At 41.2% G+C, this 24,239-nt stretch overlaps 1 protein-coding gene across 2 annotated transcripts in view; it reads right to left on the reverse strand.

Moving 5' to 3' along the window:
- Positions 1-24,239, reverse strand: part of thsd7aa (thrombospondin, type I, domain containing 7Aa) — a 178,677-nt gene that overhangs the window by 60,340 nt on the left and 94,098 nt on the right. For both annotated transcript variants that reach the window (XR_005691678.1, XM_040002628.1), the window contains exon 7: positions 14,110-14,304. Coding sequence is in view for 1 of the 2 variants with exons in the window: in XM_040002628.1 (XP_039858562.1) it covers positions 14,110-14,304 (195 nt within the window). In the remaining variant the exon portion in view is untranslated. The remainder of the gene's footprint in view (positions 1-14,109; positions 14,305-24,239) is intronic.

The following is a 24,239-nucleotide window of genomic DNA, read 5'->3' on the forward strand; positions in this document are numbered from 1 at the left end:
TCTGCATGGAGGAATGGGCCAAAATACCAGCTACTGTGTGTGCAAACCTGGTAAAGACCTATAGTAAACGTTTGACCTCTGTTATTGCCAACAAAGGTTATGTTACAAAGTATTGAGTTGTATTTTTGTTATTGACCAAATACTTATTTTCCACCCTGATTTACGAATAAATTCTTTACAAATCCTACCATGTGGATTCATGGATTTTTTTTTCACATTCTGTCTCTCACAGTTGAAGTGTACCTCTGGTGCAAATTACTGACCTCTGTCATCATTTTAAGTGTGGGAACTTGCACAATCGGTGGCTGACTAAATACTTTTTTGCCCCACTGTATGTAGGAGGGCCAGGAGAGTCCTTACTGATCCATAAAAAAGGATTTCTGTTCTATTGTAGGACACTGTCTTATCTACAGAAATTGTGTGTCAGGGTATGTATGTTACATGTTAGTTGTGTAACACACACTTTACAATCTGTGCACCGTGATCCTGAACATGTTCAAAAAGAAAGTGGTACCTTTCCACCTTAAACGTTTGGTAACAGGGAATAAGACATTTTTTTTAAATGTTGTATGCATTTTGTATTTCATTAGCGTAACAGCTAATGAAAAACATTTAACACGTCAACAGTTGAGCATTCTGAAAAAGCAAAAAACCGAAACATATTTTCAACGTTTTAACATAGAGCATAATGAAAATAAATTCAAATGATAAATAAAACATACAGATGCAGCCAAAACAGCCACCAACATGTTATTTATTGCCCAGCATAAGTAATGATGCAGAGTATTTCAAATATCATCTTCCAAAAGTGCTCGTGTGAAGGAAAACTGCCCTGTTCCCTGCAAAGGTGAGACTGGGTTAGGTGTGCTGCTTGGCGGCTTAGTTATGATGCTGTTGGGAAGAGATGTGCCCACCATGGTATGGTGGCAGGTCAAACGGTCGTGGTGGTGGATACATGACTTGTCTTAGCAGTGAAAATTAATCTTCAATTTGACTTGTAAGTCCTCGAGAGTGACTTATAATTTACTGTAATGTTCAGAAGCTCGCCTCTCAGATGTCTCCATCATATCCAGAGTTCTCTTCTTCATCTGTATGTCCACCTCTGCAACATTCAGCTACTGTGTCTCAGTTTAAAGTCTGTCTGTCTGTGTTCAAGTTTTGCCTTGAAAAAAGGAAGAACAAAATAATGAAAAACAAATTAAGGCCTTCATTTATACATGGCAGGCTACCCTAAGATCTCTCCTTCACCGCAGAAGTCGGCCATTTGGCTGTCCTCAGACTGTGGTTGATCAGACACATCTGACACTTCCACATTCAATATATCAAGTGCAGACGAAGTGGATGCAGAATCCAAATGATGAGAAGCTGTGTCAACATCTGCTCTTTCTATATCTGACGTAGGGTTGCCAACCGTCCCTTAAAATACGGAATCGTCCCGTATTTAGAAACAAAAGTACACGTCCCGTATTGAGCGAATAAGGGACGCACTTTGTCCCGTAATACAGGGAGAATCACAAACAGTCTATAAATGTTAATGGATTTAACGCTTTGTTTGAAAACATAATTCCCAGCCCCTCTCCTGCTCTGCGACCAATGAGCTGACAGCACACTTAGCACGAGTATAACAATTCAGATTACCGCTTATCTCATTGGTCGAGGAAAGGTCGCGTGCGGAGAAGATACCGGAAGACAACAGATGACCAGCATGGCCAACAGGGAGACAAACACCGACACTGCGGCACAAGTCTAGGACGACAGTACACCTTTGACCAACAGTGCTTGTTCCCCTCCTAGAAAGAAAAAAAAGGCTGCAAAAATACAGGGAGGAATGGGAAAATGAAAACACCTGGCTGGCAAAAGTGCGCGTATAAAGCGCACTGCACTGTGTGCCGGCGCACTTTTTCCATTTGCCATGGTGGACTGACTGACATTAAGGAGCATGCTTCTACTGGTGGGCACATGATGAATATGAGGGGCGTGAAAGAAAGAGGAACCCCTTGACCAATTTCTTGTCCACCAGGCCACGGCAGAAGCAGATATGGTATGTAAACATTGTTGTTTTTTTAAACCCTCTGGTTAAGGTTAATATGGGCATGTGCAGTGAATATCAGCGCTATGTGGCCAGAAGTTTGATAATATAATTTATTTTGTGTAATAAACAACTGCAAGGATAGATGATTACAACAAATAGATCACTAATACATAAAAGTAATACATAGATGAATAATCATGGGAACAAGCGGGTTTACAAACGGGAGCAGCTGATTAGCATTAGAAAAGCTGAAATAATACCTCAACTGAAGCCACAAAGCCCGAATAAGTTGACACAGAAGAGACTTCAGTTTCAAGGCAAGGCAGAGATCCTTCCTTCCCACAGTGATTGTGGTCTTCAACAACTCTTTGAAGACTTGATTAGTCTGAGCTGCAACAACACCTAATTTCCCTCTGGGATTAATAAAGTATTACTGAATTGAATATATATAAAGAATACACATTATATTGAAAACATAAATATATATGACCATACCCATTTCTTACAAGTTGCATGCGTAATTTATACTTTAAAGTCAGTTGATAAACTACACAAACTACACAGATATACTGTAATATATATATATTTCTATTTTATAGGTGACTGCTGCAGAGGTGACCCATGTCTACCACACTGTAAAGCACGGTTTAAGTTATAACTCGGGTGACTGTGCACTCAAACTGACTGTACGAACGCTGAATGACTCCAGTATTGCCAAAAAGATGTCCTTTGGGAGGACGAAAGCTGAAGCAGTTGTCACAGATGTTCTGTCTCCAAAGGCAATAGAAGAGGTGATCAAAAAATTGAAAAGTGGTGCAACTCCACTCCCATTCTCTCTTCACACTGATGCTTCAAATAAGGGAAATCGGAAGATGTTTCCCTTGGCCTTGCAGTTTTTTACACCAGAGGCTGGAGTTGTCAACAAGATATTGGATTTTGTAAAAAAAATCCAGAGGAGTCTGCAGAGGGAATAGTAAAAATAATACAAAGCTCTCTTGAAAATGTGGGGCTATCCTTAGATCAGGTTTCTGCATTCAGTGCTGACAATGCAAATTATGGCATCCACAACTCAGTCTTCACAAAATTGAAAGAGACCAACAGTGAGATCCTTCGTGGCAACTGCCATGCACATATTGTTCATAACACTGTGAAAAAAGCCCTGGACAAGCTCTCAGTTGATGTGGAAAATATTGTCCTGAAGATATACAGCTTCCTTTCCCCCTCTGCCAAAAGAAGAGAGTCCCTGAAAGAGTCCTGTGAATTTTGTGACGTTGAATTCCATGATATCCTGCGCCATGTTGTGACGAGATGGCTGTCACTCAACCCTGCAATCACCCGCCTGCTGCAGAACTGGGACCCACTGAAGTCATCTCATCAGCATTGGTGAGGAATGTCCAAGGCGCCTGAAGGAATTGCTGAAGTTGACAGAAGATGCTGCTGGAGTTGAGGGAGAGGCAGACATTGTGGAAGTCTACCTCCTCTTCTGTAATAATGTCATGTGTCTGTTTGAAGAAGTGGTGAAAAAACTGGAGAAGAATGTAACCACATCTGTTGACCTCTATTCCATCATGGAGTGTTTCCTGAAAAGACTTATTCAGAGAAGAGATGATGGGTTCTACAGGTACCTAACAAGACAAAAGCTCCAGCGTCTCTCGCCATCTGATGCTGATGGTGCCAGGCAGGAGTTTACAGCCTTCCTAGACACTGCCATCAGTTATGTCCGGAAGCGGTTTGACTTTTCAGAAGAAAACTGGCTTTTCCACCTGCAGCCCGTCTCTCTAGCATCTCGGAAGATTTCCTTTGATGACATGGAGAAGATCATTGAACGGCTTCACCTGGCTGGCAGGTAAGAAGAAAACATTTGCCAGTGAAATGATAAACCATGTTTTAATAGTATTGATGGTTAAAAATAAACAAATACAATTGATAGATAACATATATAAATAAAACCATAATCATTAACTTTGTTTGTAGTGTATATACACACGCATGCAATCTTTTATACACTATTTTACAAATTCAAGGAGTTCATATACTTAATATAAGGATGGATAAATACATAATAAATAAACTATACTTATTGTATTGTTTAAATGCTATACAACGTTATAAACATATACAATACATTTTTTCCATTTATTTACCACTGTAAATGTTCTATGTACCACTTAGGATTTAGGTCAACTTCTCATCTCTATTGGCAGGTTAAACATCTCTATGGATGAGCTTTATGAAGAGTGTGTCACTGCAACCAGCCTTCTGAAGCACCTCAGCAAAGAACATCAGGAGAAGGAAAAGTGGCAGTCCAAGGGAACAGCAGAGAAGTGGATGGAAACTCTTCAGGCAGCTGACCTCCCCAATATGCAGGCTGTTCTATCCTTTGTACTCAGCATCCCATCTTCCACTGGGTTTGAGGAGAGGATTTTCTCTCTTATGAAGAATAAGTGGACTGATGTGCGGAACAAATGTTCTACTGAATTAATTAGAAGTGAGCTCATTGTCAGTCTAAATTATGATATGTCTTGCTCAGAGTTTTACTCTGCAGTACTGAACGACAAACAACTCCTAACTGCAGCAAGAGCTCAAAAAAAACACAAATGGAAGAAGTAGTCTGTTTCCACATAATGTAGCATTGAGCTTGAGTTCATGAGTTTGTTGGGTTTTTTTACTTCAACTTTCAGCTACAGTCAAGGCCTTTGAGGCACAAATGTTGTGTTTACAGGTGTTCCACAGACTTTTTTTTGCACTTTTCTAATTGCACTAAATGTGCACTGTTACAAGAATGTTTTTCTTTCTATTGTTTTCTATTAATTTATATAATTTTAGGTTAAGCAGGACAGAGTTCTTTGTGTTAATTTTGTCATTTTGCACAAAAAGTGAAGCGTACCAGTCTTTAGGAAAGAGACCTATTTTATTGTGTTAATGTTGTCATTTTGCGTTAAAAATAACTGGATAAATGATCATTTGTTTCCCATGTGTTCATATCACAAAGAATATACATCTACTTAAATCAACTTCAAGTCAAATGGTTAAAAAAAAAAAAATTTCACACACAAAAAAAGAGCTAAAAAAAATTCACCACACAGGGAAGGGTGAAGACAATTGGGTCGCCCGGCCCTGGCCATGAGGTGTCCCTTATTTATTTTTCAGGGAGTTGGCAACCCTAATCTGAGGGGATGGCAGTTGTCACTGGCGAGCGACCCCACATTTGTTCACAGAGCTCAGTACAGTAGGACCAATCTGCCATGACCGCTTTTCCGACGACAGTCCACCGCTTGCCCTATATTTCCCCCCTTTTTGCCTTCAGCTTGGTGGTGATGATGGCCTTTGGTTATGTCCTCCTCGCAATGAGGAAATTCTTGTGACATTTCTGCTCTAAAAAAAAAGATTGTGGATTATATCGCCACCTGTTGCTTTGGCATGTTCTTGACAGCGTTTGACTTCATTTTTGGCGTTTACATGTGGACAGTTATTTTTTCACCCATGTACCATAGACTTCCAAAGAGAAGGCTGGGATTTGCCATCCTTTGCATTCCCTGTTGGTGGGAGAAGGGCAGGCTGTGTCGTGCCTATAGGGGCCCTCCCTAGTAGTGGAAAATTCTTGTTTCTACTAGAATTGTCCAACATCTTTTGCTTTCGTAAGCCATTTCTTCAGTTGGAAGAAACTACGTAGATTAATTAAATCATTAATTAAATCAGAAGCCTTCCTAAACATGTGCCCCACAGTAGTGATGGGATTTCCGGCTCTTTTTAGAGAACCGGCTCTTTCGGCTCGGCTCACTAAAAAGAGCCGGCTCTTTCGGCTCCGAACCGGCTCTTCAGGTTGTTTTGTTGCTTTAATTAATTTATTATTAACAATAATATAAAGGAGTTACTAATGTAAAAAAAATAAGTTCTTTTATTTATATATGTTTATATATAAATATATGCGGTGGCCCCTAGAGACAAAGCACGTACAAACTCCAAAACACATTTCTAGCATGAACTGAACTTCCAAAACAGAGCTACCTAGATCACTTAAATGACACAATTGAAAGCATATGTGTATTGTTTGTGTATTTATACACAAGCAATCATATATATTCAAATAATTTAAAAAAATGTTCATTTACCTGTTACTACCACACACCAAATCCGGTCGTTGGTACATCCTAGCTTGTGTAGCCACTAGGTAACAAAGCTCAACACTGTGCCTAGCATCCTGGAGCACTTCTGTTGTATTTTGTACGTGTTTTGAGTTTTTATGTGCTTCTGAGTTTTTACGTGTTTTGGAGTTTGTACGTGCTTCCGAGTTTGTACGTGTTTTGGAGTTTTTACGTGTTTTGCAGTTTTTACGTGCTTTGGAGTTTGTACATGCTTTGTCTCTAGGGGCCACCGTAAATATACTTTTATTTATTCACTCCACATAAAATGTAATAAATAAATCATATAATACAAAAACCAACTATTCACGGTTCAACTTTTAACTATTTAAATTTTCAGCTTTTTCCTTTGAAACACATTTAAAGTGAAACAACACAAAACACTGCAAATCACAACACAATTAAATATAAATTAAAATATGAAAACAAAAAGAAGATGCACATTCTCTGTCATATGGGCCTGCACGAATAAACTTTCTGAATCCTTTATCATCCGCAACTGAAAATAGTTGTGTATGATTACTATACCTTTCTAATGTGACGATGTTGTCCCTGGCTCTCTTTCTCTATCTCCCACAGTTACCTAGCATGTGTAACTACCGCCCCTCCCCCCTTCTTCCCAGCGCAAAGCACAAGGCTCGCGATTGGAGTGAAGCAGAAAAAAAAAGTGTGTGAGAGAGAGACAGAGGGTGAGAGAAAGAAAAAAAAAAAAACCCACGGCCAGTGTTGCCAACTTAGCGACTTTGTCGCTATATTTAGCGAGTTTTCAGACCCCTTAGCGACTTTTTCTCTAAAAAAAGTCGCTAAAAAAAAGACGTGAAACCGCCTATCGCTTTTACTCTCAACAAGCAGGGGGTGCTGTAACGCAGTCAGTTCTTCTTTTACTCTTTTACTCTTATGCTGTTTTGTGGATCACAAGGTTTAAAACTACTTATAAACACACACACACAAAGTAACTCCACCAGAGTGCCTATTTCGGGTCACTTTTGCCGGTCCAAGCCCGGGTAAAGGAGCAGGGTTGGAATTGTGACATTAAAAAAAACAATAATTGCTAAAAGAAATTTAATTTGTAGTTCTAAATAAACTCTAAATGCATTTAGGACGTTTTTTACTCACTTTATGTCTCTTCCACGATGTTATTTCTCTCTCCAACAACAGAGGTTACAATTAGATTAGCATGACCAATTATGCAAATTAGGCGATGACATCATTTAGCGACTTCTAGCGACTTTTAGGACAACCAATGGCGATTTTCCTTACTGAGGAGTTGGCAACACTGCCCACAGCTCCCGATAAGGAGCCAGCTCGCGTCGTTCACATCAAAGATCGGGCTCTAAGAGCCATTTCGTTCACGACCGACACAGTTGACGTTCCGGAGGTAAGGTTCTCCTTGGTAAATGGACTGATTCTTATATAGCGCTTTTCCACTCTCCTGGAGTACTCAAAGCGCTGTATACAACATGCCACATTCACCCAATCACACCCACTTACCCACTCATACAAGCACTTCCTTCTGTACTTAACTGCAATCTAAGCATTCACACACATTCACAATGGATTAATGATGGGATTTCCGGCTCTTTTTAGAGAACCGGCTCTTTTGGCTCGGCTCACTAAAAAGAGTCGGCTCTTTTGGCTCCCAACCGGCTCTTCAGGTTGTTTTGTTGCTTTAATTTATTTATTATTAACAATAATATAAAATTATGCACAAAAGGAATTACTAATATAAAAAACATGGTTTTATTTATATATGTTTACATATAAATATATACGTGGCCACTAGAGACAAAACACGTACAAACTCCGAAGCACATTGCTAGCGTCAAGTGAACTTCCAAAACAGAGCTACCTAGATCACTTAAATTACACAATTGAAAGCATATATGAGTGTTTGTGTATTTATACACAAGCACTCATATATATTCAAACAATTAAAAAAAAAAAAAGTTCATTTACCTGTTACGACAACACACCAAATCCGGTCATTGGTACTGCCTGGCTTGTGTAGCCACTAGGTAACAAAAGCTCAACACTGCCCCCCCAGCATCCTGGAGCACTTCCGTTTTGTTTTGGAGGTTTCACGTGCTTCGGAGTTTGTACGTGTTTTGGAGTTTGTACGGGCTTTGTCTCTAGGGGCAACCATAAATATACTTTTATTTATTCACTCCACATAAAATGTAATAAATAAATTATATAATACAAAAACCAACTATTCACATTTCAACTTTTAAATATTCAAATTTTCAGCTTTTCCCTTTTAAACAAATTTAAAGCGAAACAACACAAAACACTGCAAACCACAGCATGCAGAAAAAAAGTGCGAGGGAGAGGGTGAGAGAAAGGAAAAAAAACAAAAAACACAGCTAGCGATAAGGAGCTGTTTCGCGTCGTTCACGTCAAAGACCCGGCTCTAAGAGCCGTTTTGTTCGCGACCGACACATCACTAGTGTGTTAGCCCAACTATTAGCCTAAAAATCAGTATTATATGAATCATGAGATTAAAACACACTTACCTAGCCTAGCATGTTTTAGGTCCTGCAATTGGTCCGTCGGGTTATTGTCTCCCCAGAAACACTTCCCTTGTGCTTTTGGAAATCTGTTTTTTCCTGTTTCTGTTTTTTTTCTATTTCTGTCTTCTTTTTTTCTATTTTTGTTTTTCGTATTTTCATAATGTTTTGTGTGCTTCTGCAGAATTTTTCTTATTGCTGGTGTTTTGTTAAGTAGCAGTCCGTTTGGCCTCTCAGGGCTCCATACCTTTGTGACTTTCCTCCCTTCATACTCGAGTTGAGACTGATTCAGTGCAATTTATATTAATAGATGGTATTTTCCCAATACCAATTATGATGAGCTCACCTCTACACTTCCATCTTACTGTAGCACCACCCTAAGACTGTCAAAGTTTCTGAACTTTTTCCGTAGCATTGTAAACATTGTTTTAAAAATAATAATAATTTAATTTAATTTTTAAGAAAAAATTGCAGTAATGTTTTAAAATTGTGCCTTTTCCCGCTCTAGTTCTTGCCCTTTAATTTGTTCCTCCTGGTTAAAAGTTTCCTGATGTTGTAATATCATTAATTGTTTTTGTTGCTTAAAAATTAAGGAGCCTCCAAGCCCACCAAAGCAGGAACAGCCTTAACAGAGGACTCAGGACTGCTCAAAATGATGTACTTCCATGACTGCCTTGGGCAATCTATGCCAAAATGCTCATCAAAATTTTAACAGCTGACCTATTGTCAAATCTTCCTTCATTTTAAAAACAAGGAAAAGCAAAGCCCAAATGTATGTGAAGGAGACTGTAATGTGGACATTTCTTTTTCTTTTTTCTCTCATTTGGATGTTAGGATTTATGATTGCGTTACGGAAAGAAACATAGTTTGTGGTGTCATGTGGTGCCTGATTGCATTTTGCAAACACCTGCGTTGCCTGCCGACTGGGCTTTTTTGGTACACCTAGCTTAGCCTGTCAAGACAAATCTTTCCAACTCTGAGTGAATAAAATTTTTTCTAAACTGCGTGATGCTAAAGTAGGTATGCTTTTGCCTGGTGCAACTTGTAGACGTGTATTTTTATTACTTTTTGTGGAGGGAAATATATTTCTTAATTTACACAGGAAACTTGGATCTAAAGTGTAAGCTGTAGCTATGCTTGATTTGTATTTAATTGGGTATTTTTGTACTAATATAATATTTGTGCCTGCAAAGCTATTTTTTAAAGAGAAAAAAAAATATTGTCACTGTTTTTGGTTATGTATGAAGTGTTGTGTGCACTAACTGCCTTATAAGAAGTTTGGTAAAGCAAATGTATTTATATTCCAAAGTATGAAAAGTATACTAATAATGGCAATGTTTCATTTCAACGTATAGTATGTTGACATGGAAGAAAGCAAATGCTCTCAAATTATGGAAACGGCCAATGGGATGTGTTTTGTTTGACACGTGATGCACATGTATATATTTGGTGGCTGTCATTAAAGTTGCTCTCTCTTGGGGCGTGTTCATCATCCAAAATGGCCAAAGGCTGATGTCTGTTTATTCGTCCCTACTTATCATTGGTGCAGTCTATTATTCATGTCAGACTTCTCTGTGGATTTCATTTTCTGCTAACATAGTAACTGCAACCTTTTGTTCATTGTACTCCTGTATTGTCAGACAAAGTGAGTGTTTAAAACACATAGCCTCGAGCTATTTCCCTGCAATCTCACACGCTTTATCACCTAAACAAAGCTAAACACAGGTCCAAAGTTTTGTAACCAAATAAAGGGTCTGGGGGAGTTACATTTGTTACAGTTCTAAACTGCACCCTCTGATGAAGATTAGTCTCAAGAAAAGTTGGATATTGTTGAAAAAAAACAACAACTCTCCATTTAAAATCTCTAATGCTGTGATGATCAATAGTATCGCTATAGATGATAAGAAAGTGGGATCATATTAGTAGATGAGCAAACCTCTAAACTGCATAGACAGGCAGTTGATATAGTAGTACCCATTCCAACCTCCCTAAACTTAAAAACCTAGCTAAGGTAATTGGCAGGGATTATGTTCTCAAGGACATTATGGTCCAAATCAGTGAGTCATCCACAAATCTTTTGCCTTCCACACCCGAGTTACTACCTGATTTAACTGAGACCCACCCCACTAAATCCCGTGTTAGAGTTGACTCCCAGAAAGTACCACTTAAATCTCTTGGTGAAGTTCAGATCGCTCCAGCAATACACGTGATCTCAGTCCATCAGAGTGAAGCATGTAGTGGAGGAGCACATTGTAAAAAGGAAATACGGTACACTGCAGATTCAATCTTCGCAGAGGCTGCATCTGCAGGCTGCAAAATCCCTAAACTGAATCCTGAACCATACTTTAACATCTGGTGCTCCAGTGCTGAACTGATCAGCACTGATGTGGTCCTTCCATATCAAGCATCAGAGGTTGAGGAGAATTCTTAAAAACCTTTTATCTTGATGTATTAAAACATTTAAGCTTCAGTAGCTTACTTGCTATATTTCCACTTACCCAAATCTGATTATGGAAGGAGCCATTCAGCAATGGCTCCATTGACACAGTAACTACTGTTTTATATTCTGGAGCTCCACATGAAAGTAAGGAGAAGAAAGACAGGCTGCAGAGCTAGAGTGAAGTCTTGGGAAAACCTTCCATATCATATGTCATTACGAGAAATCTAAGATCTCTGTCCGATAAGATGGAAGAGCTAACAACATTAACCAGTCTGCACAAGACGTATTTCCCATCTTCACAGCAAAATCTCCAGTGTTAAATTAACACTAGAGAGTGTCTATATGGGTCCACACCTCTGAGTGTTAAATACAACACTGTTGAGTGTTAAATTAACACTTTTGACAGTGTTATATGTTTAAAAGTAACCTAGTCAGTTTTGAAGATTAACAATGGCTAACACTGAGCAGTGCTGATTTTCTAACACTGGAATATTTCTAACATTTTGAGTTATTTTCCAGTGTTAGAAAACCAGCACTGCTCAGTGTTAGCCATTGTTAATCTTCAAAACTGACTAGGTTACTTTTAAACATATAACACTGTCAAAAGTGTTAATTTAACACTCAACAGTGTTGTATTTAACACTCAGAGGTGTGGACCCATATAGACACTCTCTAGTGTTAATTTAACACTGGAGATTTTGCTGTGTTGTGCTTCTCAGAGAAGTGGGTGAATTAATTCGTTCTGGACTCAAAAAGCAAAGGAGACTGGCAAAAGGAAGGAATTTCTACTGGAATGCCACCTCGGGTCAGATTTTCATCTTGGAAGATGCTGACTGGTTGACAGGTGGGCAGCAATAAGGAAAGTGAAGGAAGTGACAGTTGACACTTTCATTGTTTTTAACACTCTTTTTCACTTCAGGTCTTTGTAAGTTATAACGCTCTTATCTGTAGCTGGCGATGGGCCAACAGCAGCACACGAAAGAGTGGCCCACAGACTCGCTGTACCAAATATTTTGAACACTGCCTCACTGTGGCATTACGGCTCTATGGAGGCAGGCAGGCCATCCCCAAGCTGCCAAAAACAGTGAATGTGCTAGACAAAGAGAAAGGAAGTGACACCTACAAGAGAAAATTGGAGGAGTGGCTTAAGGGAATAATGCAAGGACATTCTGGAGGGGTCTGAAAACAATCACCGGCCAAGACAAAGCCAGCAGAAGGTGCCCAGAATATGATGGAAGGTAGTGGGCTAACCAACAAAACTGAGTGTTTAAAACAATGAAAAGTACGGAGCCCCCCAGGGGACATGGGAGAAAAAAAAATTACGGAGGAAAAAAAAAAACATTAGGGAGAAAAAAAAAACTTAAGACGGACTTTTGCGAGATCTCGCAAAAGTATTGCGAGCGCTCGCAAAAGTATTGCGAGATCTCGCAATAAGTATTGCGAGATCTCGCAAAACTCCAACAATGGCGGCAGCTACTTAGTTGTAATATTACTCTTTCTGGGTCACAAAATACACTTTTAAGATATTTTGAGGCGTGAATGTAGTTGTGTAAACGTCAGATACCTGCTCGGTTTACAAGACATCACATATTTGCAAAAGTGCTCCGACGTTTTTGGAGATCTGACACCCACTAGCTCGAAGCTAACGGGAGGTCGAGACCTACTACAGCCGGGAGGAACACCGCTTTCCCGGCACATCGTGCCTCGACCTCCCGTTCGGCTTCGAGCTGGCGGCCTCCGAAGAATGCGGCTAAAACTTTTGCGAGCGCTCGCAATACTTTTGCGAGCGCTCGCAATACTTTTGCGAGATCTCGCAAAAGTCCGTCTTAATTTTTTTTTTCTCCCTAATTTTTTTTTTTCCTCCCTAATTTTTTTTTCTCCCATGTCCCCTGGGGGGCTCCGTAGAAAAGTGATCCGTGGTTTTCACGCTGTATTTTTTCTCTCTTCTTCTGTTCCTGGTAAACTCCACAGTTGCTTCGTTCCCTATTCTGACCCACTTGTCAACCAGTCAGCATCTGGCCCATGCATATGTCATCCATATCCAGTGACATGCAGCTCAGATTTTGGGATGATTAATGGTCAATGAAAAATTGTTGTCCAAACGGAAGTACGTGCAAAGACACAAATTTAAAATACAGTCACTTTAATGAAACAAACTGCACCATAATCTGGTTTATAGTTTTCAAAAGATGTGTACGTCTATTACATTTGCGCAATATTTCATCACTGTATGTGTATATACACATAGTGTGTATGTCCTTGATTTCACTAAAGAAATCAAGGACATGATAATGCTAAGTAAGTGAGCACTTTATGTGTATACAGTCTGTACAAAGACGTGGTTTGCAAGTTTAACTTGGACTTGTTGCTGATGTTGTGGGCAGAATACGTAGTCTTGATAAACCCAAAACATGATGGATCTGAATACTTGAGAAATTTATGATCACAAAGCATATGTGCCATAAGACAACTTATTGTAGAAACAATGGTAAAAGCATATGTGAATAAATTTGCTGAATAACCCTTTACAACTTTACATCAATAATCCTTGATGTTGAAAATAAAAGCCTCCATCAAGATTTTCACTTGATGCGATATTTAGATTGACATTTAGATTATGTTTAAAGTTGATTTGGTTAAACGTTTTCAAATGTCATTCAATTATGTTCAAATGTTAAATGTTAAATTTCACATTGCTTTCTCTTGTCCTTAATGGAAAATGAAAAACATGCTGTAAAAATAAGACTTATTATTAAGCATCCAATTTCAACCTACCCCTGTATTCTTAAAGGTGTAAATTGGACTTCTGTACTATTAAGTTAAACATTTGCATTGATTAAATATGCTGATGTCATTGCTGAAAGACCCAGCGTACACAGAGGAGCTCAGGTGAGAGGCACATATTCATTTTTAATAGAATTACCTTTACCTATACTGTAACTTCATGAGTGCTGCAATGCTGCTTTGCTCTCCTTATACAGTTCCTACCTTCTCCTGCATTATAGGCGAGGATGGAACGAGTTCTGGTCTGTTTGCCCTCTGTGTTCTTTCCAGAGCAGGTATGGGAGCAGAGAGACCAGGAGCTCCAGGGGCTCAAGGCACAGTCCTTAGGGCAAGGCACCTCGCAGATAAATGGCATAGGAAGGATGGCATCCTGGCAGAGTTGTCGATCCACATGTTCACCTGGGTGAATACAAAGAGAATTAAGGTACTGTGCCAAATTTAAAATGTGTTATAAAGTTAAAAGATAATAATAACATTCATTAAATTAAACAGGGCTAAGAAAGCAACATCAAATTTCCTTCAAAAAGTCACTTTAAAATAAAGGCTGTGAGCGTGAAATGTTGCTTTTCTTGGTGGGACTGCCAAAATGACTAAAGGAAAAATTGCACTTTCTAATGTGGTAACTAATGTAACTAATGACCAACATTGTAAATTATTTTGCATCACAGTTTTATTGCCTTAAATTAAAAAACTGAAATAAACAGCAACAATAGATACAGTGGGGCAAAAAAGTATTTAGTCAGCCACCGATTGTGCAAGTTCCCCCACTTAAAATGATGACAGAGGTCAGTAATTTGCACCAGAGGTACACTTCAACTGTGAGAGACAGAATGTGAAAAAAAAAAATCCATGAATCCACATGGTAGGATTTGTAAAGAATTTATTAAATCAGGGTGGAAAATAAGTATTTGGTCACCTCAAACAAGGAAAATCTCTGGCTCTCACAGACCTGTAACGTCTTCTGTAAGAAGCTTTTCTGTCCCCCACTCGTTACCTGTATGAATGGCACCTGTTTGAACTCATCATCTGTATAAAAGACACCTGTCCACAGCCTCAAACAGTCAGACTCCAAACGCCGCCATGGCCAAGACCAAAGAGCTTTCGAAAGACACCAGGAAAAGTATTGTAGACCTGCACCAGACTGGGAAGAGTGAATCTACAATAGGCAAGCAGCTTGGTGTGAAAAAATCAACTGTGGGAGCAATCATCAGAAAATGGAAGACATACAAGACCACTGATAATCTCCCTCGATCTGGGGCTCCACGCAAGATCTCATCCCGTGGGGTCAAAATGATCATGAGAACGGTGAGCAAAGATCCCAGAACCACACGGGGGGACCTGGTGAATGACCTGCAGAGAGCTGGGACCAAAGTAACAAAGGTCACCATCAGTAACACACTACAACGGCAGGGAATCAAATCCCGCAGTGCCAGACGTGTTCCGCTGCTGAAGCCAGTGCATGTCCAGGCCCGTCTGAAGTTTGCCAGAGAGCACATGGATGATACAGCAGAGGATTGGGAGAATGTCATGTGGTCAGATGAAACCAAAGTAGAACTTTTTGGTATAAACTCAACTCGTCGTGTTTGGAGGAAGAAGAATACTGAGTTGCATCCCAAGAACACCATACCTACTGTGAAGCATGGGGGTGGAAACATCATGCTATGGGGCTGTTTTTCTGCCAAGGGGACAGGACGACTGATCCGTGTTAAGGACAGAATGAATGGGGCCATGTATCGTGAGATTTTGAGCCAAAACCTCCTTCCATCAGTGAGAACTTTGAAAATGAAACGAGGCTGGGTCTTCCAACATGACAATGATCCAAAACACACCGCCCGGGCAACAAAGGAGTGGCTCTGTAAGAAGCATTTGAAAGTCCTGGAGTGGCCTAGCCAGTCTCCAGACCTCAACCCCATAGAAAATCTGTGGCGGGAGTTGAAAGTCCGTGTTGCTCGGCGACAGCCCCAAAACATCACTGCTCTCGAGAAGATCTGCATGGAGGAATGGGCCAAAATACCAGCTACTGTGTGTGCAAACCTGGTAAAGACCTATAGTAAACGTTTGACCTCTGTTATTGCCAACAAAGGTTATGTTAAGTATTGAGTTGTATTTTTGTTATTGACCAAATACTTATTTTCCACCCTAATTTACGAATAAATTCTTTACAAATCCTACCATGTGGATTCATGGATTTTTTTTTTCACATTCTGTCTCTCACAGTTGAAGTGTACCTCTGGTGCAAATTACTGACCTCTGTCATTATTTTAAGTGGGGGAACTTGCACAATCGGTGGCTGACTAAATACTTTTTTGCCCTACTGTAATTTCTGGCGCCACTCCGAGCTGGCAGCCAGTATTAGCAGCTCCGGCCTGACAGAGTCCTTTTTTCTCTTTCTTTGTTTCTTTCTTTGTTGTTTCGTGTTCTTGTTTTTATATTGTGGACTGTACTACTCCACATTCGACCTCCGAATTTTATCGACAATTGTGTTTTTTATCATATTTTTTACGGCATCTGTGTCCGGAGAGTGCGTGGAGGTGTTAGCCCTCGGGGTCTCTACTGTTCTGCCTACCGCCGAGCGAGCCAACATCCCCCGCGAGGTTAGGAGGAAGAGACGCGGCACTCGAGCGGGGATCAAGCATCGCAGTAAGGTTAGGAGGTACCGGCCAGTGATTCCATCGGGTATTATGGGGAAAGTGAGATCTCTCCCCAATAAAGTGGATGAACTGCCGGCTCTAACCCGACATCAGAGGAGCTACAGGGAGTGCAGCGTGATGTGCTTCACAGAGTCGTGACTAACCGCGCTAACTCCGGACTCACACGTAAACATTCCATCTGATCCGGGCCGACAGAACAACGGAGAGTGGTATGAAGAGAGGAGGGGGCCTGGCTGTGTTTGTGAACGATAGATGGTGTAACGCTGGGCATTTATCTATCAAAGAGACGCTAAGCTGACCTCCTATTTGGTCTCCCTAAAAGGGCCCTTCATAAACTCCAACTTCTTCAAAATTCTGCAGCTCAGGTCATAACTTGCACTCCGTTAAGAGCTCATATTACCCCAGTTCTTCAGCAGCTTCACTGGTTGCCCGTAGAAGCCAGGATAAATTTTAAAATCTTACTTGTGTATCCATAAATCTGCTCCTTCATATTTGTGTGACCTGCTCCATATCACCACTGTTTCCCGCCCTCTCAGATCATCATCTGCTATTCATCTTACTGTTCCATCCTCACGCCTTGTTGCTATGGGGAACAGAGCTTTCAGTCGCTCTGCTCCTCGGCTCTGGAACTCTCTTCCTCCAGCCATAAGAAATATTGACTCCCTTTCCATATTTAAGACACAGCTCAAAACACATCTGTTTAAACTGGCTTATTCGCTTTAATGCTGATTTTATCTGTTGTCAAGCTCTGTTTTGCCATTTTAACTTATTTTATGTATTTTATGACTATTGCTCCTTTTATTAATTTTGTTCTTTGTAAGGTGACCAAATAAAATGTATTATTATGATTTATTATTATTAAGCTGTAAGGACATTGAGCTGCTAGCGGTTAGCATGAGATCGTACTATCTACCGCGAGAGTTTCCACACGTCATTATGATAGCTGTGCATGCCCCGCCCTCTGCTAACGCTGCAGCAGCCTGTGAGGTCCTGCACACTGTAACCAGCAGACTCCAAACACAGCACCCTCAGGCCCTTTTCCTGCTCTCTGGGGGCTTAAATCACATCTCCCTGTCGTCAACTCTCCCCACCTTCACCCAGTACGTCACCTGCCACACCAGAGACAATAAAACATTGGACTTATTGTATGCCAACACCAAGGAGGCATACAGCTCATCACCTCTCCCTCCCCTGGTTCATCTCCAGCCTGTGTATAATCAGGGGTGCACATAAGTGGTCCGCAGGTGCACATTCGCTGTCAAAATAAAAGACGAGCACCAGATAAGAAGTTGCAACCTGCGTTTGCGTACATATAAAAGGCAGTGTTTTTGTCCGCTAGAGTGGGATTTTCACGGCACATTCTGCACCACATCTCTGTGCGTTCATCATTTGTTTGAAGCCAGCTCACCTACTGCAACCACTTTTCCGAGAATACGCGCTTCTTTTGTAGTTCGGACTCCTTCTGCTATTCTTTGGAGGAGGAGGAACACCAAAGTAACTGCTTAAAGGAGCTTCTTGACATCTTTAAGAGTTCTAAACAAATGTCTGACCTCCTCCAGAAAATCTTATGCACGCAAACGCGCGTTGCAACTTCTTTGCGTCGAATCTTTTATTTTGACAGCGAACCACTTATGTGCACCCCTGTGTATAAACCTCTAGTACAGAGAACCAGTTGTGAAACGCACAGTTAAAAAATGGTCGGCAGAGACTGAAGAGGCCCTGAGGGACTGTTTCCGTTCTACTGTGTGGGACAACCTCTGCAGCCCTTTGGAGGATGACCTCAACAGCATCACAGACTGCATTACAGATTACATGAACTTCTGTGTGGACAACACCATACCCATCATAAAGGTACGGTGTTTTTCTAACAATAAGCCATGGATAAATCCTGAAATAAAGCCTCTCCTCAGGGAGAAGACTGGAGCCACAACACTGATGCTCTTTACAGGAAGAGTCAGAGCAGACTCTACCTGCTGAGGCGACTGAGGTCATTTGGAGTCCAGGAAGCGCTTTTAAAGACCTTCTATGACTCTGGTGGTTTAATGACTGTTTCCCCAGCTTGACCCCCACATCTAAAACTATACATATGAGAAAGAATCATGGCCTGCATGAGATGTGAGGATTGCAGGAAAGATCACCGAGACTTCTCTTCCATTCATCCAAGATGTTGCATACAAACGCTGTCTCAGCAGAGTCCATAACATCATTAGACAATCCTCCCACCCCCAGAATTGGAATCGAGAACCAGTTCCAATCCTTCAGTTCCTTGGAATCTTTAGTCTGCCTGCCTATTGATCTCGCTTATTGTTTTTGCATGTCTTTGTGGTACAATCACCTGATATTAATTTGTGTTTGGGAGGAGGAAAAAAGTGACGCAGTCTACATTGTGGATATGGGCATTAGTTTTGTTTTTACTGCACAAAAGTACAAGAGTGCAATGGGGAAGTGTAAATTCAGTTTTGGCTGTTTGCAGTGATGAGCATTCAGGCTGCGGCCTCAAAGTCTCTTTGTGCTGGTTTTCATCTTTGCTTTGTGCTGCCAAAGTTATACATAAGTTAAACACAACAAATGTCTAACAAATCTATAAACCCTATAAATTTATATGTTGGAAATGGGAGTGACATCTCACTGACATTTCAGTACATCATTCACAGGCTGGGCTGAGTATCAGATGGTCCTAGGAATCCTGAACTGAATGACCCCAGGATTCTCCAAAATGTTCTTGAGCCAAATGACCCCCAGTATTCTAAGTACCCAGAATATATTGAGTTTAATGACTCCAAGTATCCTGACCATCCTGGGCAGCCCCAGGTTGAATGTCTTGAAGGTCCTGTGTAGCCCCAGCTTGAGAATCCCAAGAGTCTTGCAAAGCCCATTGCAAATATCCTGTCTGTCCAATATCCAATATCCGGAGGATTCCCCCAATATTCAGAAACTCCTGAGCTAGATGACACAAGTATCCTGAGTGCCCTCCTGTGACCCAGCCTATGTTTGCTGTGTAGCCCTAGCCCGAATATCCAAAGGGTCCTGCACAGTATCAGAGGGCCCAACTCTCCTGAGTTGGATGACCTCCTTAGAATCTATAATCTCCTGAGCTGAAGGGCCCTCAAGTATCCTGAGTGTGCAGTCTTAGTCTTATCTGTGCAGGAGCCAGTTTATTTTTTTAATCTGAACCTCAACAAGGACAGCAAGCTGGTCAAGCTGGTGAGCAATGCTTCCTAGCACTTGCTAAGAATATAGACACTTAACACAGCTCACTGCATATGGGAAAATTTGTTCACCCATGTTTATAATTATTTGCTATGGTGTCGGGTGGTTTACCACTTTGCTCATGTAGCAGAATGAATATTATACTGGCTTGTGATACCACTATTAGTCAAACACATTGGCGAGTTTTGCTATAAATAGTAGCTGCCATCTGAGCGTCCCTGAATCCCTCACCTGTTGTCATCCCCATCTGGCTTTTCGGTCACCTGACTTTCCTCGGTGTTACAATGATCACCCACAGATAGGGCTCCACGATTACTCAACTAGTCACGATTACGTCGACTATCAAAATCATCGACGACTGATTTAATAGTCGACGCGTCGTTTGAAGCTTTGTAAGATCACAAAAGACGCAGGAATAAGTAGTAGGATTTAAGAGTGTAATAACGGACTGAAACAGAAGATGGCAGCACTGCATGTACGAGGATGCCAGCTGCCGTTAAACCCCGAAGAAGAAGAAGCTGTGTCCCAGAATTCATAGTGCATCGCTGCTCAGTTTCCAACAATGGCGGCAGCTAGTTAGTTTTAATATTACTCTTATTATTCTTTATGGGTCACAAAAATAAACGTTTAACATATTTTCAGGCGAGAATGTAGCTGTGTAAACCTCAAATATCGGTTCAGTTTATCAAGACACCGCATATTTTCAAAAGCGCTCTGACGTTTTCGGAGACGTCTGATACCCACTAGCTCGATAGCTAGCCGGGGGCAAGGCTCACTAGAGCCGTGAGAACACCGGACTCCCGGCAAATCGTTTTCAAACCCACCGCCGTCTTTCGCTACTCAGGTTAAACATACATAAGTAACTTAGATCAGCGGTCCCCAACCCCCGGGCCTCGGACCGGTACCAGTCCGTGAGTCGTTTGGTATCGGGCCGCGAGAGTTGAGGCTCAGGTGTGAAATGTATGGTTTTCAGGGTTTTTATCAGTTTTCAGCATTATTTTGTTATCGTTTTTATCGTTAACTCGGTTTTCCTGGGTCTTTTCAAGTGTGTTATGAATAAATCTTTTTTTCGGTACCGATACTAGTTTTATTTTGTTGTATTTATCCGCGACACCTTAAAGGCCGGTCCGTGAAAATATTGTCGGGCATAAACTGGTCCGTGGCGCAAAAAAGGTTGGAGACCGTTGACTTAGATAACTTAAAAACTTTATTGTTTGGCTTTTTTCAGTATTTTATTTGTTCCTGAGTAAATCGGTTTGGCTGAGATTAAAGTTATAGTTTTTACACAGCTGAATAAACATCAAGCAGACAGCTGATTCTCAGAAGTGTGAGATGCTCGAGAATTTACTCCGGTGTCCTGTTATATTTTAGATAGCAAGGAGTTTATTAAACTTCACCGAAACAATCTGCAAACTTCATTAAAATTTAATGAATTATCATCTTGTCTTTATTTTTAGTTAGCACATACCTTAAACACTTAAAGCTGTAAGCTAATGATAGTTATATAAGAGCAGATGCTGCTGGTGCAATAAGCTGTACGTTTTACGTCCAATGGATGATGATCTGATTAATCGACTAATCGCAAAAATAATCGGTGACTAGTCGACTATCAAAATAATCGTTTGTGGCAGCCCTACCCACGGATTACCTTCCTGAAGCCTCCTATCCCAGCTGGCCGTAGCTAGTTTAGTGTAGCTGCTTTTAAGTCCATGTTATTAAAGTCTCCAAGTACAACAGACACTGGGTCAAGATATCTGTGCTGATGTTTACTAATGCTGCTGCATATATGTTCAGGAGCTGAGTTAGCACTATGCTCCAGTGGAATGAAAATCTCAACCGCAGTAAACTCTACAGAAAAATGTGTATGTGAGTCTGTATTTAAAAGTTACATACTCTAAGTTAGGGGTATGTTGGTGGACCACATGTTATTAATATACACAAACAGCCCCTTTCCACTGTTATTACTGGAGTCACTGGTTTTGTTGTGATGTTGAACTGTGTCACCTGTTAACTGGATAGCAGTGTCTGGGATGAATGAATGATGCCAGGTTTCTATGACCAACAAGATACACTGTCTTTAATTGTGTTTTTGTTACTATCTAAAGCCTCAATTCATCAATTTCATTGACAAGGATTTGGTTTGCTATTTGTTACTTAACTCAGTCTCAAGAGTCTGCATTTAGGTTCTCATCCATATACACCATAACACAGGGGTCCCCAAGCCTAGTCCACGGGGGGCCGGTGCCCCTGCAGGTTTTAGATCTCACCCTGGATCAACACACCTGAATCACATGATTAGTTCTTTACCAGGCCTCTGGAGAACTTCAAGACATGTTAAGAAGGTAATTTATCCATTGAAATCAGCTGTGGTGGAACAAGGACACATCTAAGACCTCCAGGGACACCGGCCCTCGTGGACTGGGATTGGGGACCCCTGCCATAACAGAATAACACAACCAGATAAAGGACCGAGCAGACAAGGAATTTTACGAGCGGCAAATAGTTCATCACATAGTATGAGTGTTTCTGCGGAGGGACTCGCCTGACCATAAGTCCCCCAATGGAAAGTGTGGTGGTGGGGTACACCATGTCTCCCAACTGCCTGGTGAACATCACCACTCCTCACCTATAATTAGAGTTGGTGGGTTTAGCACACAGGCAGCAAGCCACCCACTTGTCACAGCGATTGCTAGCTACCTGCCTGAGACTGTGCTGTCCTTAAAGTGGGAGTGTGGGCCTTGTCAATGCCCATCGTCATTGTTGCAGCACTGGCAGTCCTACACCCAAGCCTTGTCGCTGCAGCAGCTCGGCACAAAAGCCTTGACACTGCAACAGCAGCAGTCACCACCCAGCACATCACAGTCTTTCCACCTGGATCAGTCAACATCAGGACCGCACCCGATTCCTATGGCTAGAACAAGGGCTGCCTGGATAAGCCAACACTGGGCCCAAGCCAGAGAGTGATTCCCTATCCACTAGAGATTGAACATGAGCAGAGACTAAGCACACTACATCCATTCCAGTTTCAAGGCTGAGGGCGGTCAGGCCCCAGCCTCAGCCTCCAGAGTTAGCCAGTATTGGCTGTGCAGGACACTAAGGCCTTCTTCTTCTGCTTGTCCATCCACCCTTTAATTCTACAGCTTTGACTTTTAAATTTGTTTTGTTCTACAGCAACTTGCTCTGTTTATACTATCTCTTTCTCTATGTGTGTGTTTAAAAGATTGTAATGCTATGTTCTAAAGCTGTAAGACTCCAGAGAACCACAGAGGAGAGTCATGGCAAAAGTGGCGAACTTTCCCTGGAATTGCCGGCCGATCAAATTTAACCCAAGAGAGTAGCGATGACTCATTCAAGAGGTCACAAAAGACCACAGAACAACATCCAAAGGACTGCAAGCCTCACTTGCCTCAGTTAAGGTCAGTGTTCATAACTCCACCATAAGAAAGAGACTGGGCATCAACAGCCTGCATGGCGAGTTCCAAGACGAAAAACACTGCTGAGTAAAAAGAACAAAAAGGCTCGTCTCAGTTTTGCCAGAAAAGATCTTGACGATCCCTAAGTCTTTTGGGAAAATACTCTTTGGATTGATGAGACAAAAGTCAAACTTTTTGAAAGGTTTGTGTCCCGTTACATCTGGTGTAAAAGCAACACAGCATTTCAGAAACGGAGCATCATACCAACAGTAAAATATGGTGGTGATAATGTGATGGTCTGAGGCTGTTTCACTGTGTAACCCAGTGTTGAAAACGGGATTAAAAGTATAAATATTCATACTCTCACGATGGGAATAAATATTGATAAAAACAAAGTTAATTATAATAAATACTGATAAAAAGCATGTAAACATAAGTTTAATATGTACATATGTATATGTGGTATATAGATGGTGTGGGGGCAGGACTTAGTCCTTTAGAGTGTGTTTGTCAGATCCACTGAGCGACCAATCATTGGCCGGTCTGACCCTCCCCCACTCTGTGCGCTGCTGAGACACCTGTGTGTGTCTTCGTGTGCCAGTCAGATACGCCAGAGACACAGACGGTGAAAGATCAGTTTACCCGTGTGGCAAAGAAGCTAGCTGGATAGTGAAAGTCCTTTTTTCGGCAAGAATAATAAGAGTGATACTGTATTCCAGAGGCCGTGAGCCAACGTGAGCACTGTGAAGCCCCGTGTAGCATTTGTTGCTTCACATGGTAAGTCCCAGGCAGTACACGTGCGCTAGCATAGCATGCTACCTGCCGCTAGCTCTGATGCTAACTTCCGTTAGCCATTTTGCAATGAAAGTGCCTTTTCTGAGGCTAAAGCAATTAGCACTGAGTCTGCTGCACTTTATACGAGATGTTCTTTAAAGGTTTATGTCACATTACTGTGGTATTGATGTATAATGTATGGTTTTGTGTGAAGTTGTTATGTTAGCACATGTTCACTTTTCTCATGGTGCTAATTATAGTTCTGCACAATTAAGTATTAGCAACG

The sequence above is a fragment of the Simochromis diagramma genome, unplaced genomic scaffold (genome assembly GCF_900408965.1).
Source record: "Simochromis diagramma unplaced genomic scaffold, fSimDia1.1 OVJJ01000449.1, whole genome shotgun sequence".
Taxonomy (NCBI): domain Eukaryota; kingdom Metazoa; phylum Chordata; class Actinopteri; order Cichliformes; family Cichlidae; genus Simochromis; species Simochromis diagramma.